This window comes from Calidris pugnax, unplaced genomic scaffold (genome assembly GCF_001431845.1).
Source record: "Calidris pugnax isolate Ruff unplaced genomic scaffold, ASM143184v1 scaffold11, whole genome shotgun sequence".
Classification (NCBI taxonomy): Eukaryota; Metazoa; Chordata; class Aves; order Charadriiformes; family Scolopacidae; genus Calidris; species Calidris pugnax.
The window spans coordinates 1,652,918-1,678,694 of record NW_015090803.1 but is presented as its reverse complement, the minus strand read 5'-3'; the positions used below and the strand labels follow the sequence as shown (position 1 = coordinate 1,678,694).

General features: G+C 39.1%; 1 protein-coding gene across 1 annotated transcript in view; it reads right to left on the bottom strand.

Moving 5' to 3' along the window:
- Positions 1-25,771, bottom strand: part of ABHD5 (abhydrolase domain containing 5) — a 30,797-nt gene extending 5,026 nt beyond the window's left edge. Inside the window, exons 1-6 of the mRNA XM_014937851.1 lie at positions 25,662-25,771; positions 8,789-8,874; positions 8,135-8,507; positions 4,799-4,953; positions 1,099-1,210; positions 382-568 (exon numbers count right to left, since the gene is read on the bottom strand). Coding sequence (XP_014793337.1) covers positions 382-568; positions 1,099-1,210; positions 4,799-4,953; positions 8,135-8,507; positions 8,789-8,874; positions 25,662-25,690 — 942 coding nt within the window. The 5' untranslated portion in view covers positions 25,691-25,771. The remainder of the gene's footprint in view (positions 1-381; positions 569-1,098; positions 1,211-4,798; positions 4,954-8,134; positions 8,508-8,788; positions 8,875-25,661) is intronic.
- Between the last annotated feature and the right edge of the window lie 6 nt (positions 25,772-25,777).

The following is a 25,777-nucleotide window of genomic DNA, read 5'->3' as shown; positions in this document are numbered from 1 at the left end:
GACATATATATATATGCAGATATTAGGACTGCTGTGGTTTTAAACCCCAGATACTTACCAGTGACCACAAAAACTATTTGCATTAGCACACTATAGAGCAAAATGTTGTGCAGAGCAGAAGAATGACTTTGCTCTAAGATCTAATTCAACTTTTAGTGCTACAGCAGGTTTCTTTCTTATTCTGGGAACTCAATACTCTTTTGTCTATGTACTCTCTGATCTAACATTTGTTTTCCCTCTCCCTGTTACAGAAATTGTAAGTTATTACCCCAGGCTTTAAATCAAAGGGCCAACATTTCCACAGTTGGTATAAAAAAACCGTAGATATGATTTAAACAAATCCACACAATAAACAAAGAACTGCTTTAAAAGTCAACTTACTATTGTCTTCACGTATGAATTTGGTCTCAGAGACTGGATAGTGCTGCCAGAATTGCCATCTATACACGAACGTGCTCCATAGACCACAGTGATAGGAATGTCTCGATCCATTTGTGGAATCCGTTGCAGCATCGGCCTTTTTGCCCATCCGTAGGGAATAGTCATGTTCTTGAAAGCTGTTTCACCACTTCAAGTCATCAAGAAGGGTAAAAACGATTAAATTTCCATTGGATCTGCCTTTTCTCTAAACTGGCGTATCTGTGCCTTTTGGTAACCCAGAGTGCAATACTACACGAGGCTGGGCTATTAAGAAACATAAGTTTTCAAGGTTTGGGTGTAATTTTCAACAGAAAGAACCTATGTTTTTACAGTACTGCGTGATAACACTTAAGAGAATGAAATACCCGATTTTTAAAGTTTTTAAAGAAATTCTTCATAAATTAAACGATTGTAACAATTTTTAAATTAAAAATTAGCATCCAAACTCTCTCAGAATTAACAGACAGGTAGTTCAGAAGAAATACAGAATCAGGATAGCTTTTACATTTTTCCGTTTCTGGAATTAAGAAAAAGCGCAATGCTGCCTTTTTCTTCAATTTATACAATCAATTTTACAATTTTAAATGAAAAAGCACACACACCATTGCCCTGGCCGTTGGAGGGAGCAGCAGGCACTCAGTAAATGAAAGACAGACTTCAGAACATACTCATACTCACCTGGGTGACTGTACGTTGCAGTGATAGATATACTCAGCCACAGTGTTATCATCAAACATTGATGAATACTTGCGCTTGAAATCCGGTCTTAAACGCTGGACAAGGCTTAATCCTGTTAAAACAGAAAAGGCTATTAGAGGAGGAATTTGTATGGACAACTTTACCAGATTGCCTAACGCTTTTCATTGCAACCCTCCAAACGCGTTCCTTTGAAACTTGTGGCCAAGCTTGATGACTTCTAAACCGATGTTTTGTTTCACCACTTGCATGTCTTAGGAAAACACAATGGCATTACACCATAGAGGAATGAAACATTAATATTCTAAAGGATTTTCTGCTGCACCAGAAGAGGGGCAATTCAATCCCTGCTGAATACATGTGGAGAATGTTTGAGAAGGGCCACTGCAGCAACAGAGGAAACACGCAAAGGGGACCAGCAGAAGGGGTAAATAGACTATCTTTTTGCTACCAGTTTAATCTCACCTACCAAAACTGCCTTTCTCCTTGCTCTGGCAGCACTGGGTGGGCCAAAAGCAGCCCATCTCTCAGAATGAGAAGGCCCTGTTGAAAGAGCTGCGCTGTTTTTCTTCCTTAGATATAAGTCCTTTTACAGAACAGTTTTCTTCTGAAGCTAGTTCATCTAACTAGTGTTTAGTTGAAAGAACACAAATAGAAATCTTGACAAGAGTGTAAGACATAAGGACTGGTATAAATCAAGAGATCTAACCTAGGAAAGCTATTGTCCATGCTGCCTTAACAGCCAAAGTAAAGAAGCAGGTCCCTTCAGGGGCCACTTCAGGCCTTCTAAAGTTAACCTCCTATTCTGAGTTACTTCTTTAAGGAAGAAGCCTCTTCTAGTTGACCAAGCAGATCTTTGGGACAAGAGCCTCACCAAAAGGCTAATCTTAGTCTAAAAATATTATTCATCCCTGAAGAGATAGGCTCGCAGTTTTCCACTTGGGTTTATAAACTGAAAATACTGTTGATAACCTGTGCAATTATGATGACATCACTTCTTCCCACCTGTCCCTGGCCAAAGGCCTGGTACTATTTATGTAGACCTTGTCACAGTGATCTGTGCATTTGTAACCTTGAGACTGGACTATTGCAACATGCTTTTATGAACGCTTTAAAACAATCTAGAAAACTAATACAGCACAAGAGAAAAATCATTCCTTTATGAAACAGCTATTTAAGTCCTGAAGCTATGAAGATTTTGCAAACATTCTGCAATTTTCTCTGCTGCTTGTATTTTCTCTATAGAGAGTTCAGTTGCTGGACTTCTGTCTTTTTCTGTCTGTTTATGGTATTTTTGAACACAAATGATACAGCTGGATTGGGATAAGAATACCTGGAAGAAAAAAATTAATTCTGTGTCTTCCCCGCTGTCAGCATAGAGACCACAGCATCTCCATTTCCAATAACTAGGGGACTGAAAGTTACGAAATTTGAGAATTCACTTTCCATTTTGATCAGAAAGTCTTTTGTCTGAGGGTCCAATCACAAAACCATTCTCCTTCCCTGGGAATTTACAAAGGAGAATGAAACAAGGAATCAAGGCACACTGGAACAAATGTTAGAATGAAATCACACTGGGTCATTTTTGTAATGCTTATTGAAGACACACTCAATTGTCTGGGTGATGTTTTCCACAGTGCCTATGGAAATGCTGAAAGAAATACTAATATTGAAGACTGAGTTCGATAAAAAGGGTGTGGGCCCAGTGACATTGCTGTTGTGCTGAGGAATTTTTAAGTGTTCGGCTCAAGGAATGGAATTCACAAATCCAACCTAAGCACTGAAACCCCTCTATTGGGAGCCTCCTGGGTGACTGTTCCAGTTAAGTGAAGGAAAACATGCAGAGTAACTAACTGGAAACCACTCAAATAAAAAGATCTTTCTTGATTCTGTCTCTCTCCCAGCTTTAAGTATCTGCCTGCGGGTCTGATTAAATATCCATGTGATACCATCGTGATAGCCCAAAGAACCTGGCTCCCATTTAAGTGGCTAATCTTAGTCTAAAAATATTATTCATCCCTGAAGAGATAGGCTCGCAGTTTTCCACTTGGGTTTATAAACTGAAAATACTGTTGATAACCTGTGCAATTATGATGACATCACTTCTTCCCACCTGTCCCTGGCCAAAGGCCTGGTACTATTTATGTAGACCTTGTCACAGTGATCTGTGCATTTGTAACCTTGAGACTGGACTATTGCAACATGCTTTTATGAACGCTTTAAAACAATCTAGAAAACTAATACAGCACAAGAGAAAAATCATTCCTTTATGAAACAGCTATTTAAGTCCTGAAGCTATGAAGATTTTGCAAACATTCTGCAATTTTCTCTGCTGCTTGTATTTTCTCTATAGAGAGTTCAGTTGCTGGACTTCTGTCTTTTTCTGTCTGTTTATGGTATTTTTGAACACAAATGATACAGCTGGATTGGGATAAGAATACCTGGAAGAAAAAAATTAATTCTGTGTCTTCCCCGCTGTCAGCATAGAGACCACAGCATCTCCATTTCCAATAACTAGGGGACTGAAAGTTACGAAATTTGAGAATTCACTTTCCATTTTGATCAGAAAGTCTTTTGTCTGAGGGTCCAATCACAAAACCATTCTCCTTCCCTGGGAATTTACAAAGGAGAATGAAACAAGGAATCAAGGCACACTGGAACAAATGTTAGAATGAAATCACACTGGGTCATTTTTGTAATGCTTATTGAAGACACACTCAATTGTCTGGGTGATGTTTTCCACAGTGCCTATGGAAATGCTGAAAGAAATACTAATATTGAAGACTGAGTTCGATAAAAAGGGTGTGGGCCCAGTGACATTGCTGTTGTGCTGAGGAATTTTTAAGTGTTCGGCTCAAGGAATGGAATTCACAAATCCAACCTAAGCACTGAAACCCCTCTATTGGGAGCCTCCTGGGTGACTGTTCCAGTTAAGTGAAGGAAAACATGCAGAGTAACTAACTGGAAACCACTCAAATAAAAAGATCTTTCTTGATTCTGTCTCTCTCCCAGCTTTAAGTATCTGCCTGCGGGTCTGATTAAATATCCATGTGATACCATCGTGATAGCCCAAAGAACCTGGCTCCCATTTAAGTGCCTAACACATACCTTTGAACAAGAGCAATTGGCTTTGTAATGAGGATCAGACAGCTCTGCCTGCCAAGACGCTTAAACACATGTGCATGTAGAATGAAACCTGGGTTTGGTTCAGTGCCTTCATCAGGTTGGGTTTGATGTCTACCTCGCAGCGCAGTGTTTAAACTCACCCTTCTCTAAGAATTATGCTTCACCTGTCATGAATTGCACATTAAGCTGATGGCAGAAAACGTTTTTAACACATGAAATGAGAAATGGATGAAAAATTTTGAGAAGCGCTGCCCTCCACAGCAACCTATAAGAGAGGCTTCCCCAATGGATGTCCACATAGTCTGACTCACTACAACTGTAGCCTACAATAATAAAATGTAGCTTGCTATAAACTATCATACTAGTATTTCTAATAGAAAGAGCTTGCTCTCTTGTCCTAGAGTTCATCTTTCCTCAACCCCTCCCCATTTCTTCCTCCAATTCTTTTCTCTTTGGGTGATATACACTTGCAACAAAGCTTATTTTCATTTGGTACCTGCTCCATGTTTACGTTTAACGAAAACAGAAATGGTATTTAAGAGTAGCTAAAACTCACCAAAGGGTCCTGCTATCCTCAGCCCAGCTAATGGATTAAATGGACTCAATATAGCTCCTAGTGCTTTGATCCAGATTGGAATTGGTCTTTCGTGTTCAGCATTGTCAGGCCTCTCTGGAAAACCCCATGGCTCCACTAAGATTAGATGTTTGACCCTGTTGGCAAAAAAGGTTCAGAGGTTTAGAGGACATTAACTTTTCTTCGACTGAGTATGACAGAAAGGCGCTATCTGTGGACTATGCAACCTGGTTTAGTCACTTCTATCATAGTGGCTTATTACCTAGTTTCTGAGTCATCAATGGTTTTGCTTTCGATTACTAACTTCAGTTGCAATTTGGAAGCATGTCAGAAACAGAAATTCAGTATTCAATAGATACCTGCTGTCACACATTTGAGAAGGCGGCCAGTCTTGTTTCTATGTTTAAAAATAGCCAAATCTATATGCTCAGTCAATATTATTTGCAGGAACAGTTTAATTTGACAGAAAAGAGGCTAATTACAACAGTTTCATTTAAGTAAAGTTACTAAAAGTTTTTCTTTTCCAAGCCATTTAAGATCTCTGTTCTAAGAGATGTGATTGATCTCAAAAATCATCTTAGCAAGATAAAACACAAAGTGAGAGAGGAAGAACAAAACTAGCAGATGTTTTCTAAATTTATTGATTTTAAGTCATGAAAGAAACGTCGAAAAGACAACTTATAAAATTATTACTCCAAGGAACCTCAGTCCAGAGAGCACAGTGGCAGTCTCCAGCAACTATCAGTCACTTCATGCTGCGAGTCCCCCTCAAGCAAAAAAAAAAAAAAAAAAATCAAAAATCTTGATTCTGGTTATGAATGGAAGCAATTCTGAATTTTCTTCAGAACTACAAAATTATTATTTTTTTCTGAATCCAAAATTAACACCTTGCCTTTCTAGTTCAGTATTATAAGGAGGTTATATAATACCAAAATCCTGTAGATGGGACCTGAGAATTTTCATCTCGCAATCTCCATCCCCTTCATGCTCGGAGCCCCCCCAAAAAAAAAAAAAAAAAAAAAAAATCTATTTCATCTTGGTAGACTGCAATAATCCATTTCTGTTTAAACCCATAATAACACCAACTCTAACTGTCCCAGATGGCGCCGATTTCTGAAAAAAGTGACTGTTAACTATAGTTTTGCATATTTAAAGTGATTTTCCAAGCAAGCTTCATGATCTTTACTTTCTTTTTCATGCCTTCCTTCTCTTTCAAAGCCATGAGATTAGATATCTAATACAGAAGAGTTCTTAGTGCCTAAAACGATGCCAAAAGTGATTCCAAAGGCTATTTCTGGACTATAATCAGTGGGAAACCAAAAATCTGTGCTTGAAATGAGGGGTTGAAAAGGATTAACCTCACAAAGATGTTTCTTGGCTGCCAGCTCCGCCTCGAGTGTATTTGCAAGAGGACAGGGTAGAATTTAAGTATACAAACCAAGCAGGAGAGACTGGAGGCTAAGGAGTGCAAGCAATGAGGAGCTGTTCAGGGCAGACACACATTCTGCACACAAATTATGGAATTAAACATAACACAGCAAACACACGAATAAAAATAGCGAGCTTTTTTTCATGTTTCCTTTCTTAAGGCTTTCTTTCCTATTTGGCATTTCTCCTTTTAGTAATCCAGCCTAAAACATAACCCAGGAAAATGGGAAGTTGACCATGAGAATCATTCCAAAAGTAACAGTCCAGAAGTTGTAGTATTTGAAAATCATGACCCGTCACCACCCGGGAATATTCTAAATGGAAACCTTTTTGGATTAGTAACCTCAAATGTCCCATGAAAAACTCTGGTACAACATAGTAAATTAACGGATCATCTAAGCTTGGAGAAACAGATCTACTTTCCTAACAATACGTATCCAGAATCCTTTAAGCCTCTAATGCATTGTTAGGTAATCTAGCTGAAAGCTGTGTTATATTTATCACTTGATTCAATGCTGTCTTAAGATCCTACCAGTCAATTTGCTAATTCGATGGTGTTAGTTTAACTTCAGAGAAATGTAAGTAACGTGAGAGCACAAGCTGAAACATCCCCAAATTAATTAACCTCAAATCAAGCACAGTGAGGCATGAAAACAAAGCGGCACTTTGGATTGAAGTCAGCAGGGGGCAGAAACAAAAAAAAATCCCATCCCACAGTGCCATTTATAGATACATCAGAAGGGTAAGGAACCTGTAAGTGATCCCCGCAAGAAACTAACCACCATTAGCTAAAAGTTGTTTTATGTCCAAAAGGAAAACAGGTTTACGTCCCCAGAGCAGAGGACTGCGTTTCTTCATTGCAATTCTGGACTGAGACACACACTGACTTTCACACATCCCCTCCAGCCGCACACGCCAGCTGTCGAACACTTGCAAAGGAAGAGGCAAAGTGTTTTAGCAAAACCGATGTATGAATTTACTTCAAAATCGCCAAATGTTTACTTATTCCCTTTGTTTATTCCATATACAAAGAAATGTATATGGAATAAATTGATGTGAATATAAAAGAATATGTTTTATATAATGTAGAACCTGCCATATGATGTGGAAAGCTAAACTAAGATTCAGAGTTTTTCACAGGAATCCACTATCTGTATCTAAGTAAAAGCAATGTCCTTTTTGATACAGAATGACCTCACTTGATGGGATTCTAACTCACCAGGGGCTATATAACCAGACTTTATCAAAAGAAGAGACGAATTATTAGTTTATGGGAGAAAAAAAATGGACTAACTTTTGGTTAACAATGTGGTGCAGAAAATGCTGATGAAATACAATCACAGGACTGCTGCAGCTGGGCTGTTTTTCAAAGAAGAAATATGAAATGGCACACAGGCAATTGCAACCAAACAGTCATGAAATTCATTTTTACATCATCTTGCTGGCACTAGACCGACCGCTAGCATATAGGCATAAATTACCTAGGGGAATTACATTCAGAAGTTTCGATGTTATCTATAATAATGGGAAGTTTGGCAGAAACACACCTATTTTCCCTTCACAAACCTATTTTTGACAAGAGATATCACAGAATATTCACCCTTAAATACGATCTTTGTTATTTTGCATGGCAGGGGCATACCGAACAAAAACAAAGAGGTACAGAAAAAATACACAAAAAAGCTTGTTTACCGTACCTACTTATTTTTGTTCCCCTGGAAACAATCCCTACAATTAATACTTTGGGTTTAAAATTCAGTATCAAGTTTCTTTAAATCAGCACAGTCATTTACTTACAGATAATCTATGAAGAGCCTGATGAAATAAAAATCTACATTAAAATTACTAGTCAAATACAGAAAAGGAACTCATTCCTTTATTTTCACATACCTTGATGGGTATTTTAACGAGTAAGCAGCAGCCAGGAATCCACCGAGGTTGTGTCCAAGTAAAATCATTTTTTCTAACCCCACCTCCTTTCTCCATTCTTCTATGGATTCCACAAACTGATTTTCTGCTTCCCGAGCATCAGTGTCAAAGTGTGGTCTACTGCTACGTCCAAATCCCAAGAGGTCAAAAGCATGAACGGTCCTGTTCTCGCAGAGATCTTCAAAATTGAGAGCCCACAGTCCAACGCCTCCTCCAAACCCATGCAGGAGAACAAGCGGAGTTTTATGTGAATAGTCCGGAGAGAAAGTCAGTGTCCATATTTTATTTCCATTAGATATATACACATATCGCTTATTGTATGTGCTTGCAATACCTGAAGAAAGAGTGGGTAAAAAAATGATGTTGCTAGACACGTCTGATAAAATATGAAATACATTCTATGGAAATCACTGTTTTAAGTAGAAGTTCCCTTTCAAAGGGGAGAGCCTACAATCAAATATCTAAATAAAGGAACAATGAAAATCTAATTCTAAACCTGTTTATTTCATCACAGTGCAAAAGCCACATTTAAACACTTCTTCTTTGATTATATTTAATGTAAATTTACAGAAAATCTAGTTATAGTCATAATCTTATTAAAAACCAAAGACTTACATTTTAGCATTTTGTCCTCAGCCTCTTTAAGGTGCAGCAGTGACGTGGGACACCAGGCAGGAAGCCAGCTGAATAACCATCCCAACCTGTAACAGCAACACAGAATAAAAATTTCTTGAGCAGGATGGCAATTTTTGCACCATTTGATGCTTTGAAGACATTTCTTTTGCTGCTCTTCATAAAAGAACCCATGTAGATTCCACGCCATGTGGGACAGGAGTGCGCCGTGGGAGGGAATTCACTCTCCTGGCTTTTATAAAGTGGTGTCATGATCAGGGGCGTTCTGTTTCTCCACTGTGCATTCCTTATCACAGTGTACTGATCCATCTCCGTCAGAGAAGGCTTCTTCTGAGAACTTGGAGACATCAGCCCTCATGGTGACCCGACAAGTCTGGCAGGATAACACAGTCATTGGGGTTTCCAGCCTCCTCTCAAGTTCCCTTGGAAGTCTGCCTGAACACACATATTACCTTGCATGAACCTACTATTTCCAAAAAAGCAACAAACCGTGCACTTGCCAGCACAACCTGAACTGATTCATACACTAGATAAATTTAAAAAGTGAAAAATAAGCAGGTTTATTCTAGTAAAGCAAAAACCTACGGCCTGCTTTACCAACCTGGAAACAAAGTCCCAGAGGAAAACAAACCAGCAATTTCAATTCCCCCAAAGGAAGCTCCTTTTCCAGCTGCCAGTTGCTATCTTGGTAGAACTTGACCATGAGAGCAGGGGGAATGACTCAGCTAGCAGCATTGCCTCACCGACAGTACTTCAAAGGGCACAACAATCATGTACAGCTCTTCCCAGGTGATAATTTATCCCTTGCTTTCGAGATGGAACCCTCTTTTTCCCATCTCTCCTGTTTTTGAAGTGGCTCAGACTATCAGTGCAAAGGCTGCTACTGTAGGACCCCGCAGCATTCCTCATAGGGAAGAGGATAAGGTCACCAAATCGACAGTCTTTCTTTAGCACAAATTCACAATTCTTGCCCTAACACATTTTTCCTACACTGAACCGCTTCCCAGTTAGTTATAATATTTTCAGGACTGAACACTGAAAGTATAAAATGTACAACAATATGTGTTAAAAGAATGTAAGGTTACTAATGTCCAATTTTTCAGAGTGTACACAACACATGGATAACGAATTACAAAACTGCCCCCTCAAGTTCTTTATCCAAAGGATCTTCTCCCCACCTTTTTAAGGGGCTGAGCTGTTCCAGCTGCATAGCTAATTAAGCTTAAGATACAAGATGGAAGGTTTTCTGGAGATGCACAATGCAATCGCAAGCAGCACTGTTCTGATTCATGGAAACGCATTAGGGGATATCAAGAAAAAAAATCCCTCAAATCATACCTGATCAAAACGGATTAATCATCCAATCACCCATGCCCATTGCTATTCAGTATTATTTACTCCTTTGGGAAACACACTGATGTCTGGCTAATCTGTAAATAACCTTCCTAAGCCACCGGACCATGGGAATCGTTATAATGGTACATTGAGGGACTGGGAAAGGGATGTTTTATGTCCTTTTGTGCCATGTTCTCATGCAGTCTAAAAAATGAAGGAACTCACCATCTCACAGGAACGGGCATCCAAGTATTTTGCTGCCATATTAATCTATGCATTTATTTAAAAGTATGGATTTTTAAATGTTAAAGCTGGCACAAGCCAAAAGCAATTTCACCAGCAAATAACCGTGAAATCCGAGTTTAATAATGTCACTAATTGTGTCCAATGTTATGAATTACTCTGGTAAATTATTAAACAATAGCTAAGTCACCCCTCTTTTTTGCTAGTTATATGGTCAATGAGGCATTTTCATAACTCTTAGGTGAGAAGCACAAAACCCAGTCACTATTTCCCCCAAGCCAAAACTATATGAATTGTTTCTTCTTGGCAAAACCACTAATTTTAAAATCCATGAACTTTAAAGAAACTTCTTTAAAGATTTATATTTTTTTTTTTACAGAAATGTTTAGTTCCAATATGTCAACATAAAGGCAGTGTAGAGATACGACCACAATGAAATAAAAATGAAATCTACAGTTCACAGTCTCAGAATTTTATTTCCCAGTCTTAGGGAGCCACCTGGATGCTCAGGAAAAATATTTAGAAAACTATCAGAAGAGGAAATCTCTAACACAGATGCTCACTCTTTCTTTTGTTAGTTATCAGTACTGTTTATAAATACTGAGATTTACATTGAGAAGACATGACATACATTTATAGCTTGAAAAATACAGTGAACAAGCTGAAATGCTTAAAATAAAAATTATGTTTGCAATCCAGTCATTCTGTACTTGAACTAAAAGAGCAAATGAAGAAGGATTTCTGTCAAAAGAGTGATCACTTTCTAGAAAAGTTGTTTGAGAAAGAAATATGTAGTTACTTATATTCAAGACTTCGCCTTTTGTGTCCGTGTTCCCCCCACCCCCCAAAAAAAAGATTTAGCACATTGCTAGATGTTTTCCACATGTGGACCAATCAACAATTTAATCTATTTGAATCATTTCTCTGATAGCTTTGAAAGACTAGAGTGTGGCTGCATCACTTCTTTTGTACATCTGTGCTAAATGTGTCTTCTAAACACACACAAGAATATCAATTGTTTACATGGCCTATCATTTTTATTTCTGTGATACAAAGTTAAAAGAGCTATGTAATGTCAAAAAAAGAAGCAACGGACCTTTCAAGACAGTGTGCTCACCAGCAATGGAGACAAGATATGAAAGAAAACTAAGGATTTCAGCAGTTTCACGTTGTAAAAGCAAGCTATCCATTGCCAGAAGAGGCAGACACCACGCTGCTCTCATCACCCACCGCTTCCCAGACACTCTGCTTCCATCTCCTCTTACAAAGAAAACTCAACAGAGGAATCCTGTATTTTGAGGAGTTAAGAAATCCATTTGTCTTAGCTGTTTGCTGTATCAAAAAGTGTGAAATAAACCTGGCAACTGACAGCCCAAATTTCTAACATTTTTATACTGATTGTACATATGGGCATTGTATGTCAAATTACCAAGGCACATAACTAGTGGAATTTAACCTGTATATTCATTTGTGCCCATGCAGTAACATAAACCAGCATGCACATCCATGCTAAAATAAGCAATAATCAGTAGACCAGAGAATGCTTCCTTGCACCTCTTATTTGGGGTCAGTTACATTTTTCACAGCCACCTGAAAAAGTTTGGAGTGCCAGAGGCAGGAAAAAATCAGAGGTCAGCCAGTTGGGGGCTGCTGACCTGCCGTGCATTCAAAGAAGTCACTCTCTCTGCCAACAGACCTCCACGCTTCTTGAGAGACATCTGGGGCAGGAGAACTGAAGGTAAGGGAAAGCCCCAGAGACACCCACTAAACAGCCTTAGACATGGAGAAAGTCAAGGTGATTAGTGTGAGGCTATAAGATTAGCAGGACCATCCCTATGACTAAAGGCAGTAATAAATAATGAAAACAAAAGGGATCCAGGCACAGACATCTGACAACATGGAGCTGCAACCTCTGTGCGTAGGGGCCAAGCCACCAGCCAGGACCTAACACGTTGGCTGGTTGGAGCAAGTGTCCTGTTTCCCTGGGTCCGAGCATAAGATAAAGTAAATAAATAAAAATAAATAAATAAATAAAATAATTATTTACAAATAAGTAATGACTACTATCTTTAGACATCTAAGAGATGAAAACCAATTGAATATTGTGTAAAACTTAACTAAGGATAATGCTGCTTTAATGTTAATTTTAATCAAGAACTTGCTGTCACCGCACAGCTTAAATTGCCTGAGGGTAACTTTCAAAAGAACTGAGAATCAAGTAGAGGCAGAGTGAACCTGACCCACCCATCCACCTCCACTAACTATGTCAAATTGGACGAAAAATGTGGCAAAAAGGTAACTCAGATGCTGCCATTCTGTCAGCTAGATTAATCCTATTTAGCTTGCTGAGAATTGATTATGTGCAAGACAAGTGATGGATCTGCAGCCAGTTACAAGTTTGACATACTCCATAAAAGGTTACGAAAGCTTAGGTAATACTGAAGAATGAAAACATCTATTGTAACACTGAGTTATCCACTCAAACAGCTGAATAGTCTATCCGATTTCTGGCTTGAAATGTGGATTTGAAAAATGAAGCTCTACCATATAAAGATGTTTAATGAATGTTCAGCAGAAGTTTCTTATAAGGAGATAAAAATGTATATATATGGAGCTCATTCTCTAACTTTTCAAGCTTACCATTTACTTACATTAGTGTTATATGAATGCATAGTCTACAAGATGTATTAAGCTTAACATCATTCAACAGAGATTATTTTCCCATGCACACCACCACTGCAGAGCTAGCTGTAACGATCTATGCAAAGCCTGTGTGGCCAAAAAGCAAACCAGAAAAACCTACAAGCAACAGAACTCCACTAAATCAGAGTAAATGAAAGCAACGCCATTTGCTACACGATGATTTGTTAAAAATTGCTGACCCACCGACACAGGACACGCAGAGATCTTTCTACAATACTGGATATAAAAATCAGCTTTTCACTAGGAATTTTGAAGTTAGTGAGGGAAACAAAACTCCCAATATAGACCAAGAAACAGGGACATTAGTGGCAGAAGTGTGGAGATTAGACTCTCCTGTCATGAAGATTATTTGGACTTAAAAATGAGATGAGTAGGGAAGCCAGAGCTCAGGGTATACAAGAATTACAGTAACTCACAAGCAAAGGGTTACAGGAATGTAACTGAATGCACAAGCAACAGAGATGCACATCTGTTTTTGGTTTGTTCTCAACAAATGAACATATTAAATATTTTTAATTGAATATTTGCAGACAGTGGTGCAAACTACCAAGGGTTTAGCTAGGGACAAGCTCAAAAACTTAGAAAGCTGAAACACTGAGTGAACTCACTGTTAAACCATTTCAAGCTTTACCCTTAAATCTTATTAGAATCAAGCCGATCTTTCAAAAACCCTAACCCTCTCCTCTCCTGACTCTCAGAACTAATTCCAGATATTTATAAGGAAGTAAACAAAAACAAACTAATGCAGAGAATTTGTTGTACTGTTTCTGCCCATCACCAAGAGGAACAGAATTGTGATTTTCAGGGAAATCCAGCTGGCATGGTGGTTATAAACAGCCATCAATTTGAGCTAGCCCCAAAGAAAATCGTGCACTATAACAGAAAAGCAAGGGTAAGCTAACGGAAAAACAGCTCAGAGTCTACCATCTTGTTTTTGCATAAAGTATTTTTGAAGTACTGTACTAGCAAAGGAATTCAGAACTGCCAATGTGTTGAAATCTAAATACGATAAGCATCACAAGGCTTACTCTAAGGTCTCACATAACCCTATCACATAAAAACACTTAAGCATTGTACTTCAAAGAAACTAGTCAAATATTTAAGTGTTCTGCTGAACTGAGGTTATAGTGCTCGGTGTTTTATCAAAACAAACGCTGAATACTTAAATATTATCATTAATCCATAAGTAACACTCGAAAGAGATCAATAATTAAAAGAATGGAGCAACCACCTGCAGGGAAAAGCAACTTACTCAGCCTTTTCAATTGTTACAGAAACACTACGAAAGGGCAAAACAGGAGTGAAAAGGTATTTGTGATGTTGAGAAGAGGTCAGTATACCAAATTTGTGCAAAAGGGTCAATCTTAAAAGTAAACTGCTTGACCATAATGCTCTAAGAACACTCTTTAGCTAACATAGGATTTTGTATGGATATATGTTTAAGTGAAATAACTAGCAATACCCTTTTCCCCTTCTCATTAGCTGCTTTTGTTTTTTTTTTTTTTTAAGAGGATCAGTAGAAATAAGTCTGTTTACTGAATATTTTCTGCATTTTCCTCAGCATCAGCAATAGTTTACACAAAGCCTAAGAGTGGTTTATTCCATTGTCATGTCACCATGTTTTCAAAACGAATTCCATTTTTGGTTACTAAATTTCAACTTTACAGGTAATAACCTGAAACAACACAAAGCAAAAGAAACAGTCAAGAATGACACAATCAAATAGGACTTTGTGTGTCAAAATGTCAGAGAAAAGTAGCAGCTTTACATCTGGCTAATTATGCCCAAGATAGAGTTACAATACACTTTTTCTTTCCCATTTCATTAATTTAATGGCTTTCAACACTAGAATACTGAGTGCTGTTCACATGACTGATTATGGCAAGAATTAATGCTTCTTAACATTAACCAGCAACAATACCATTGCAAACCCCCTACTATTTAAGTAAAGAAAAATATTTTTCTTTCCAACATTCACTATAGCCAAGTTCCATCTTGTTCTCTATTTACTCCCAAGAGAATTTCTCTTGAATGTTGTTTAACAAATCACTGGGAAAAAAAATATGCAATAAACCTATTTCAAACCAGTGTGCGAAAGAACAAGAAAACATGTTTCTAAAACTCCACTATATGGAAAAGTAAACGAGGAGATACAGAAGTGGCAACTATTTTCAACTGAAGGAAGTTTAAAAGTTATTATATATTGGAACTGCGTATCCCTGAATCAAATTTGGTAACATTCTTCTGCTTGGTAACACAATATTAAATGAATATTAGTGATAAATTTAAAATGCATAAGGTAGTACCACTAAAATTAGGATGTCACTTAGTCATTGTGGACTTAGTGTTAAGAACATGTTCAAGTTCTCCTGTATTGTTTCAGACAAGCCAGCAGTCTCTTCAGCATTTTAACAAGTATAATCATTTATAATCCAAGAAAATTATACATTCAAGTTTGGCACCAGTTTAGGCAAAGCAGAAATCTTGCTATGAGAGAGAAAGTTGGGGTGGAGAAAGTTTTAATGTAAAGAATAAAATGCATTCTTTAAGACCAAGATTCTGTTCAAAGAGTATATAACAGTAAGTTTTTAATAATTATAAATTGAAGTAAAAACTACAAAGTAAGGCATATTTAATTGAAAATGAAAGAATGTTTTACCACTTATCATGAAAGAGGACTCAAATTTCCTAATTAAATTTGTAAAGTTTAGGAAATTCGGAAAAAATGTTTATCATGTGAAAGCAACACACTCTGCATGAAATTGAGAACAAGATGCGGCAAATACATATTAGACTTAAACCTTTGCCAGGAACAGTCAACTACAGTTAATATAAAGTGTTAGTCTGTTAAATCAAGGAAAGCCAATTTTTAAAATCAGAAAGACAAAACGCACAGAGAAGTCTATGTTTTAGTCCAACTCCGAGAAGCATCCTCCTCCTCTGCTTCTATTCCTGCTGGTACCAGTATGCAGTAAACTGGGTGCTGCGATGCCTGAATCTCAGGCATCCTCACTACAAGCAGATCAGATCTAAAAGCTTACTGTTCCCTCCATTTTGCCAGTTCAGCTATTTTTGTGGTTGTTCTCTGTCAGATTTGTAAAATGATTCAGCTTTAAAAGAAACTACATTTTAAACCAGATAATGATGGGAGACCCAGCTGACAGTAAAGCCAAACAGTAAACAGCAGAGCTATGGGATTACAAGGGGGAAAAAAAAGACTAGTGCAGAAAGGTGGAGGGCAACAAGCTTTTAAGTCAGAGCTGCCACTGACAGACAGGAGCATATAATCATGACCTCAGTCAGTCTGGATTTAACTGGGCAGCAACGTCTCAGGAACAAGGCTCGGGATATGGTTTCATGATAATTTTAAGAGCATAACCAATTTTAGGAGTCCTTGTAGTCCTTCATCCCTGTCCCCAAAGTGCAGCACGTTCTTCAGCACTTCAGTTTTCTGAGAATGATAAATACAGTCAGAATCATCCAAGCATACACAATCTATGTACAGTAACTGTTACTGCAAAGGCTGTATATCCAGGGACAGAGGTTCTACTTGTATAGTAGAAGTCAGATATAGTAAATCACAGCAACAATTTGAATGAGATGGTCCTAGGACAAAAATTGGGCTCTGGTAGTTGGAGACAAACATCAGGATAAGAAAAATATTCCATGTTCCACTTCATAATCACTGCATGAAAACAGAAAAAATGTTGTAATCCTCAGGGAAAGACCTTGAGTAGCATACAAAAGAGGCAAGGCCCACAGCCAAGAATTAGGAATATGGTATGGGAACAAAAAACCTCAATCCTTTAACAAATGTCTCTGTTTAGCATTTTCATTAGGTGAGACCCCCACCAAAAAATGTGAAATTGCTGCAAATGGGTTAAAAAGGTAATTATTTTTTTTTTCCTTCTGATGATGTTATAACAATGCCTATAAAGTTCTGTTTACATCAGTTTTGAGCCAAGATGTTCTATGCAATTAGATGTTGTGAAACTCTTGGATATTTCAGTAACATTAAAATAGAATGTTTTGAAAACCTCTGCACAATATTTCTAGGAACTGTAATGTACATCAGTCCTATTCCAACAAAAAGCCCATAATAGGTTATTGCAGAATATTGCTTCACTAGGTCAGAGGTAAAAACAATGCATTCCTCATGTACTTACTGCATCTTGAACTCTGTATTCAGAACATTCAAGATCAGAATTAATGTAAAAATTCAGAAGCAAATTTTATTGCTGTCTCTGTTTATACTAACATTGCTACACAGCGCTGTCACCTCTCAAAATTAATCTGAGAATGTAAATAATGAACGTGAATCTATAACGAATGAGCATTTTCTATTTATTTTAGTTATATTGAAGTTTATGGTGTAACTTAAATTCATTTGAGCAACCCAAGCATTCAGGCACTAGAGATGATGCACCATTTCGCTCCCTCCTGTGCTGAACCTCAGCCATAGGTATGCCTTGCTGTATGCCTTGCAGTATTGCAGCCCTCTCCCAATTTTCTTCTCTGTCTCCCAGTACTGCTTTTCTTTTTTTCTTTTTCTTTTCTTTTTTTTTTTTTTTTTTTTTTTTTTTTTTTTTTTTTTTTAATCCATACGTATCTGTTTTATATGTTTGTGTCATTTCTTCCATCCCCTTTCAGGTTATACCCAAAGGTGTCCATTTCAGGGCATGTGCTTTTTTAGTTCCTACCATAAGAACAAAGTTTATCCGTGAACTGCCAGCAACCTGTAACACTCATACCACTAACAAAGTAGCTGTGTTAGCACCCAACGCAAGAAACCATTAAGCACCAGTCCAATAATGAAGAAACTATGCTTGTGGTCATACAGCTATTAATCATTCCTATTACTGTTTGCCGCTATATAGGTTCCAAATCTACAAACACGGGCAGTGCTCTGCTGTCCTTCAAAACATCACAAAGTTGTACACAGTCAGGTTAAAGTCAGGCCACAAATATACTACAGAGCAGAGAACCAATTACTCCTAACAAGCTTTCAGAAACTCTGCTCCTAATTTGCAACACACCCTCTAACATACAGGCATTTCCCCTTAAAAACTTCACAGTTCACTAACTACTAACAGTAACCAGCTAACCAAGCCCTCAGTTATTACCTTCCATCTCTTCTAAGGACGCGTTGTTTTATATTTTGATTGAAAAGCTAAAATCAAACACAATCTATAGAGAAAACTCGTATTAGCAGCTACAGACCAGGTATAGAAAAATACAGAGATAAAGATGCAGAGAGGAAAAGGGGGAGTTGCACAGTCCCACTAAAACTACCTGTGACAGAGGCGATGTGTGTAACACACAAATCAGGTATCACTGAGAACCTACATCCCTCAGCCTCCTCCACAGGAAATTCAACATCTGACAGAATTTGGCATTGTCACAGCTGTTAAGAGTTCTTACCAACAATATATCACACGTCGCATTAAGAATTTGTGAAGAAAAGCATAATTAAAATAAAGAAAATTAAGATTTCCTCTCGGTGCCCTTCATTTACATAACTTTCTGCTACTTTTATTTTATTCACCCACCTACCAATGTACTCCTGCTGCCCTTCACATATTGCATAACCTCAGCCTTGCTTAAACCTTACTTGTCAACCTTCTCAGGCCTCCAATGACAGAGGGCTGCATTTCAGGCTGTCCCCGAATGCCATCAAGCAGGAAAAGAACAGAACACACATGTAACAGGAACCTCTCATAAATCTGCACCGTCGCCCACCCATGCTCTACCCTGCTTATCTTTTGTTTATATTCAATAGTGTATTATGCACAATTTAGATCACAACTTAAATAGGAAATTAATGTTCTCATTTTTCCATAACGGCCCACGTAAGAACACAGATAGTCTTTTACCTAAAGCACATGATTATTTCCCTTAGCTGCAAACATGCTACACACAAACCCCTCTCGTATTCAAGTGTGAATATGCACTGAAGACAGGTAGTTTCACTGCAGATCATTAGAACAGCTTCTACATTGTGTCATAGTCACTTACGATGACTAACAGTTACCTATGTCAAACTTCAGGAACTGGTATTCAATGTTTTGGGCTACCTAGCCTTATATCTACTTCTTGGAAAGAAGTGCACAACCCTTTTCATAACAGACTGGTTTGTGTACATGCTACGTACAAATGCTTTAGATGTCAAGGAAGTGTAAGCAGTCTTAAAAATAAGTAAGAAGTTAAACGGGTCTAAAAAACTACTGCATGAAATATCCCCTTATAGAAAGGTACGATATAATTAATAAGGCTTTAGTGTCAGTATGATACACACTAAATGCAATCAAGAAAAAAAAAAATCATCTACAATAGTCTGCTAGCACTAACCCACCCTAGTTTTGGTTTGTTTTTTTTTTTCTCGTTGCGATACCCTTCTCTTCCTCACTTCAATATATGAGTGGACTTTCTCAATGGCAATTGGTGCTCTTGCACCTTTTCTTACAGAATGCATTTTTATGTCTGTGCCTTCCCCTCCCTTCTAGTCTCCCATGATCGTGAGTTTTCTATTATAACTCATCCAGATGCCCTACTCCACCATTTCTAACCATCTTTTCTTGGTGTCACTTAAAATCCTTCTCTTCTACCCTCTTAACCTTATTCCAGACTGACCTCATTCCCTTACACAGCTTCACTGACTCACAAATCTCTCTTCTCCACTGACCTCTCTCCCGCTGTTCAGCTTCTCAACTGGATCTTTCAGAGCCAATGCAAACGCAGACGCTTCCCTTTCCTCCCATGCCCTCTTCTCTCTGCCTGTCAATACAAATCATGTACAAAAACCTATTCTGAAAGCATATCAGAGTTGCAAGTAAATATTGAAAAGTTATGAAACAGTGAGAATCAAAATTTTCTCAACAAGCAATCTTAATAAACCACTATATAAGAGGGAAAAGACTTTAATAATTTAAAGGCTTTAATAATTTATCAGTTGGGAAAGTTGTTCAGATTCCGCCATAAAAGTTCAGAAAAGTCAAAGACCCTCCTGGAACAGACATTGTCCCTTTTGGAGGGGTAGGTCTCTAGCTGGGCCTACCAACCCCCTAGCAGGCTCTAAAAAAAACTAGTATATACCCAAAGGCACCAAATACCAGCTGAAGTTTATGTTCTCCAGTGACCCACAGTCACCAATACCTTGGCAACCCCAGCAGCAACGCCATAGCTGTGGCTCCTCTGGATTTGTGACTTTAATTTCCACCGGGGCTATGACCCGTCCGCCCACTCACAGCTACCCTAATCCTACTTTGGCAATTTTTGTAGCAGTCTTTGGCCTGATATTTGGAAAGTTTCCACTTCACCCACACAAATAGTAGCAGACTTTCTAATGCTGCCTCTTCAACCTGCCTAACCCCCTGTCAGTAACACCCTAAAAATAAATTTAAGTCACTCCATAATTACTGTCTTCCTCGCTCTGCTTCCCATATTTTTTTATTAAAGGACTTGAGCTGAATGGCTGATAATCTAGTCAGATTTTTTTTTTAATGGGGGATTTCTGTTATAGCAGATGACTTGGCTGCATCACCACTGAAGGAGAGTGGGATCTTCTACAGGAGGCAGAGGAAACTTTCAGGCCAGACACTGAAAGTGTCTGTTCTCTCATGACAGTTTCTGTAAAAATTTATGTCCATTTACTGCATATACAAAGCTTGAAATACACATAATACATCCAAACTCTGGGACCACCTGCAGACCTTGTGGTGGCAGTGGAAACCACAGACTTAAATGGTGCTTCACCAAAGGCCACTGGAAAGAAGCAACTGAGAGAAGGCACTGCTTCTCGGAAAGAAGGGGAGACCTTCCACAGCTCACCTGAGCACATCCGCACAGCCTTTCTTCCTATCATCTAATAATTAGAACAAGTTTCAGAAAGAGCAGAGCATGTCAGACTAGACATGTATAGACTGTGGCATTCAAACCTCTAGGTGATGTTTCGTGAGGCTGTTTCCCTTAGGAACCACAAAGAACTATGAAGAACTAAAGAATTCTCCGAAAAAATCACAAGCATATTTCTGAATTATAAATTAAATGTATGGGGTGTGCCAATTTTACTTATTTTAAACTGTGAAACCTCATGAACAGATCTTGACCAAAACTGTGGTCCTTTGGCAAACTCCTTGCCATCAACCCTGTCATCTAATTTCTTGATAAGCTGAGGAAACTTGAAAGGTGGTAAATAGATGTATAAATGGGTTTAAGTGAAATCTGAAAATCCCCTTCACAAAGGTAAATATGCTAGGTATAACCATGGAGGACCAGCGTGAAATGGGTGAAGCGCTTGAAAAAAAATGAAATAGCAAAAGCTTCTCTAAATCTGTCATAAACATAAATCAAGAAATATCTAATAAACAAGTGAATTCAAAGAGGAGCCAAAACCAAGTAATAAGAGCTGCACAGATCATCTGCTTTGATATACTCACTACAATTTTTTTTTTTTTAAACTTTATTCCATAATGTTTCCCTACAGTTGCCAGCTGGGAAAAGCTGAACATTATAGTTCTGTCCCCTACAGCGTTTAATCAAGCCTCTCATGGGGGAATTTAGATGAAATTCTTCCTTGTCCAAGGACAGGGCCGGGACCATCACCATCTTTTTTCTGCCAACAGAACAAGAAGACAGCCCCTATTATATTTCGCCATCTTTCCCTCTCTCCCTTGAGTCTTTCTTGGAGGAGAAGAGAGACCTTCCCGGTGAACACAGACCTTCCCTTCCCAAATTCATAGAAGGGCAGGAAAACTGTTAGAAACAATCCCAAAAATGTCTGAAAACCTGCTCACACATATACTTTAGATAAGCACATGGATGTAACCCAAAAGACATTAAGCACTGAAGCTATGACTTGACACAACCCTGCCAACGAAAAACACAGCATCAGAAAAGAGGAAGGAAACATCTAGCCTTTTCCCACACATGCTCACCACACTGCAGTTATGTCTCACTTCCTCTTTAAAAATGCAAGCTGTAGGTACCTGCACTATAGGAAAGGCCCTTAGAAATAGTCTCCTTTCACAAAGAAAAGTAAGCAGGGACCTGCTTTGAGCAGTCTACCCAGTCTGCTTTAAAACTTCGATGATGTAACGAGCAAAAATCAAGCAAAATTTTTGAGTGGAGAGTGTTCCTTCATGCTTTAACATACCACCATAATATACCTGTGAACCATCCAACTAAGAGGCACACATTGGCTCTACTAAGCCTAATCAACTATTCCTTTTATTAATCAGACCGTTCACCTCAAAATTGTATAAAGGACTCTGTAATGCAACCAATCCTGAAGGATAATACAAAAATAACTGTGATTACTGATGTTGCAGTATATATTTTTACCGATGACTCCAAGCCACTATTTTGTGAGCCTACAGACCCCTTACATGCAATTTTATATAGGCTCATAAGTGCAGATCCCTTAAAATTTTTTTTAAAGAAAGCCATTGCAATTACTTCAGAGGGGGGAAAAAAACCCAGAATTCTGGTTTTGGCATTTTTTCTGTATATATACATAGATTTAGTAGCTGCTATTCCTAGTTACATTACAAGCCATAAGCAATCATGCTGAATCCAGAATAAGTGAATTTAATACTGGCAAAAGGCTCATGCTAGGCTCTTTGCCTCACAAGCAGAGGTCTACGTCTAAACTTATGCAGAGAAGATCCAAGGCTGTGAGAAGGTTTGAACATCTTTAGCAACTGACACATTAACCAAGCAATCACTTCCACAATGAATACTAAAACATTTGTTTAGTTAATTTCCTCATTCAAAGCTAGGACAACATCAGGAGTATCTTTCAGCTGAGATCTTCTAGAAAGTAACTGAGCCACTGCTATTCTGTTTTCACCTCGCTTTATGCAGTTACCAGATTGCAACAAACTGAGTGTGTTGCATAACAAGTTGAGTCACACTATTTTTTTCGAAGCAGATAAAGTAAACTTCAGTTTTATTTTCCATACACAACTGTCACTAACAACTTAATCTAGGGTTTCAATGGTATATTATAACTCTTCCTCTCACTGCCATGGAGTTTTGAATAAAAAAGCATTTAACATATTTCACTTGTTTATAAATTTTCTCTAGGTACCAAGCTTTGCTCAACTTCAAAAAGATGAAGAAGTGCCGACTTTGATTATTGTTAGAAATAGACTAATGAAAGCACTAAGAACTCAAAGCACTAACATTTCACCAAAGCTAATGCACTTTCTGAATTCATGGAAAAGAAGGATGAGATTTTGTTCTTAGAGGTCTTTAGTGAATTGGGGGGCTTACTCTGAAAAGCTGCACATTCAGTGGCCTCATTGTTCAGAAGGGGGGACGCCGACAACGTCCTGAAAATCAACCCCTTTTAAAAGCTATCCAGCTGAGTAAACCACGATGAGGAATTTGTCATAATCCTTTTGAAAATCTAGTCTACGATTCCTAACCCTGTGTCCAGATCGTCTAGTGTTATGATCCTGCAATCCTGGCAGGCGGCTGAAGTTGAGGAAGCTTGGCACCATCTCAGCAGCACTGAGCACTCCCTGTGATCAAACCAGACAGCTAATACAGTTCAGGCTAATGCGCCGCATGAACATAAACAAAACAGGTTGAGGCAGAGCTATTTTAAGACTCTAACTTAGAAAACCCATAAAACCATCAACGAGAGGCTTGACAAATGACGTGTATTTTATGAATGTGAACGGGTCAGAAAGAACACAGAACCAAGAAGTAGTTTCATATGGGTAATGTGGAAGCAGGCGGGGTAGCGGGGGGAAGACTATTTTGAAAAGCTATTTTAAGCTTGAGGAAAGCAAGAGAGCACAAAGTTACAGAGTGGACGAAGCTGCACGGTGCTTCGAAAGGGAAGCCTTTGAAGTTTATACTTGAAAAGAGAACGGTGTGTATATGTGGTGACAAAGGCGTACCAGGGAGTTTGGAAAAGACAGACAGTTCAGTTCTGGTTAGATTGAGCTGGCAGAGCAGCAAAGTATGTAAGATGAAATTCCAAAGGCAGCAGTTGGAAAAAGGACTAAAAAGAGAACAAGACTGAGTACGCAGGTAGTTTTGAAAGGTAACAGAACAGACACATAACATGACAAAGTGCAAACAGTGACATCCTTGATACAAAGCCATGAACGCATAGCATGATTTTCATGCAAGTAGCTAAAGAATTTTAAGTGGAGAAGAAAAGGCAAGAAATGAGTTTTTGAGGGCAATTGGCAATGAGATACACCACCTAATGTTTAAAGGATGGAGAAATAGGAAAAATTCATGCAAACAGCGCATACAAAGCACATTTACGCTTCTGACAGAGGGAATAAAGCATATGTATGACTAGAAAACAGCTAGGTATCTTCTGATACAGTATTTTTCAGACCAGAATCACAAGATATGACAGAACAAACTGGGAGATAAGTCATCAGCTGACGAATTAAGTATGTTTGGTGAGCAGAGTCAGAAATGGGATGACTGTATTATTCTATAGTGGGATAAAGGAGGGCAGACAATTTAGTTGTGCACAACGAAGAGTGTAAGAACAGGGCTGTACTGGAAGCTGAAATGTACAATGAGAAATAAAACATACACTGAAAAGCGAGGTATGAGAAGGCATACATGAGTAGAACATGTGAATGCAGGAAGAGCAGAGCACTGATCAATAATTTGATTAGTATGGAATCATCTGAACGTACACAAAGATGTAGCGCAAAACTATGCCATTTCAGGCAGAAGCATGATTAATAGCTATAATGACATCATATATTGAGGGTGTGAATAAGTAGTTACAAACAAGTATTAGTGATTTATGTTAAGAACAGGGGCAGAAGGAGGTGAAGGCATTGTTTACGACAGTTGTTTTGGTAGATGCGAATGCCTTGGGATGTGAAAGAAAAGGTTAGCAGAGATAGTTGGTAATGAGGCAGGCATGCAGTACTAGTAAAGTGAAAAGTTAGAGCAACAGCATATATGTTTGTAATTTAAAGATGTGCTCTCACCTCCTACCTGTACGGAGCACTACACAGAACGATGATAGAGTGGCAGAGAGACTGACAGGACTTACTGCCTGCTCTACATCTAAGCAAAGGGATGGAAGGGATGGAAGGAGAAGATCTGTAGGTGCAGGCAGGGGTGCAAAGGCACACGAGAGCGCGGGGCAGCAGCACCGACAGGCGTGTGTGTACCGGGATCCACGCAAAGGAAGGATGGCGATAAGAGTGTGTACATACGCCAGAGCAAAGCAGATAGCGAAATGTCAATGTATACATGTAGGCAGGTGCGCAGTGACAGCTGCAGGGCCGGGAAGCTCGCGTGCAGAGGGCGAAGGAGCGGGGCCAGGGGGCTGGGCCGGGGGACTGCCGGTGTCAGGACCTGCCGGGAGGCGGCCGGGGCCAGGAGGCAGCTGTAGGTCCGGGAGGGAGCCATGGCGGGAGGGCGCTCTGCGTGCGGCAGGAAAACATGGCAGACAGCCCGCCCGCCGGCAGCCACAGCACCCCGGAGGCGATGCCGGAGCAGGCAGGGCGGCCGCACCGGACCCTCGGGGGAGCTCCACCGCGGCCGAGGGGACGCGTAGAGAAGGAGGGTCCGCTCCACTCACCCTTCGCTGGGAGTCTCCTCCTCGGCCATGGCGGCGGCGGCGGCGGCGCGGCTGCCGGGAGCTGGCAGCGGCGGGGAGGCGGCGGCGGCGGTGGTGGCGGTGGTGGCGGCCGGCAG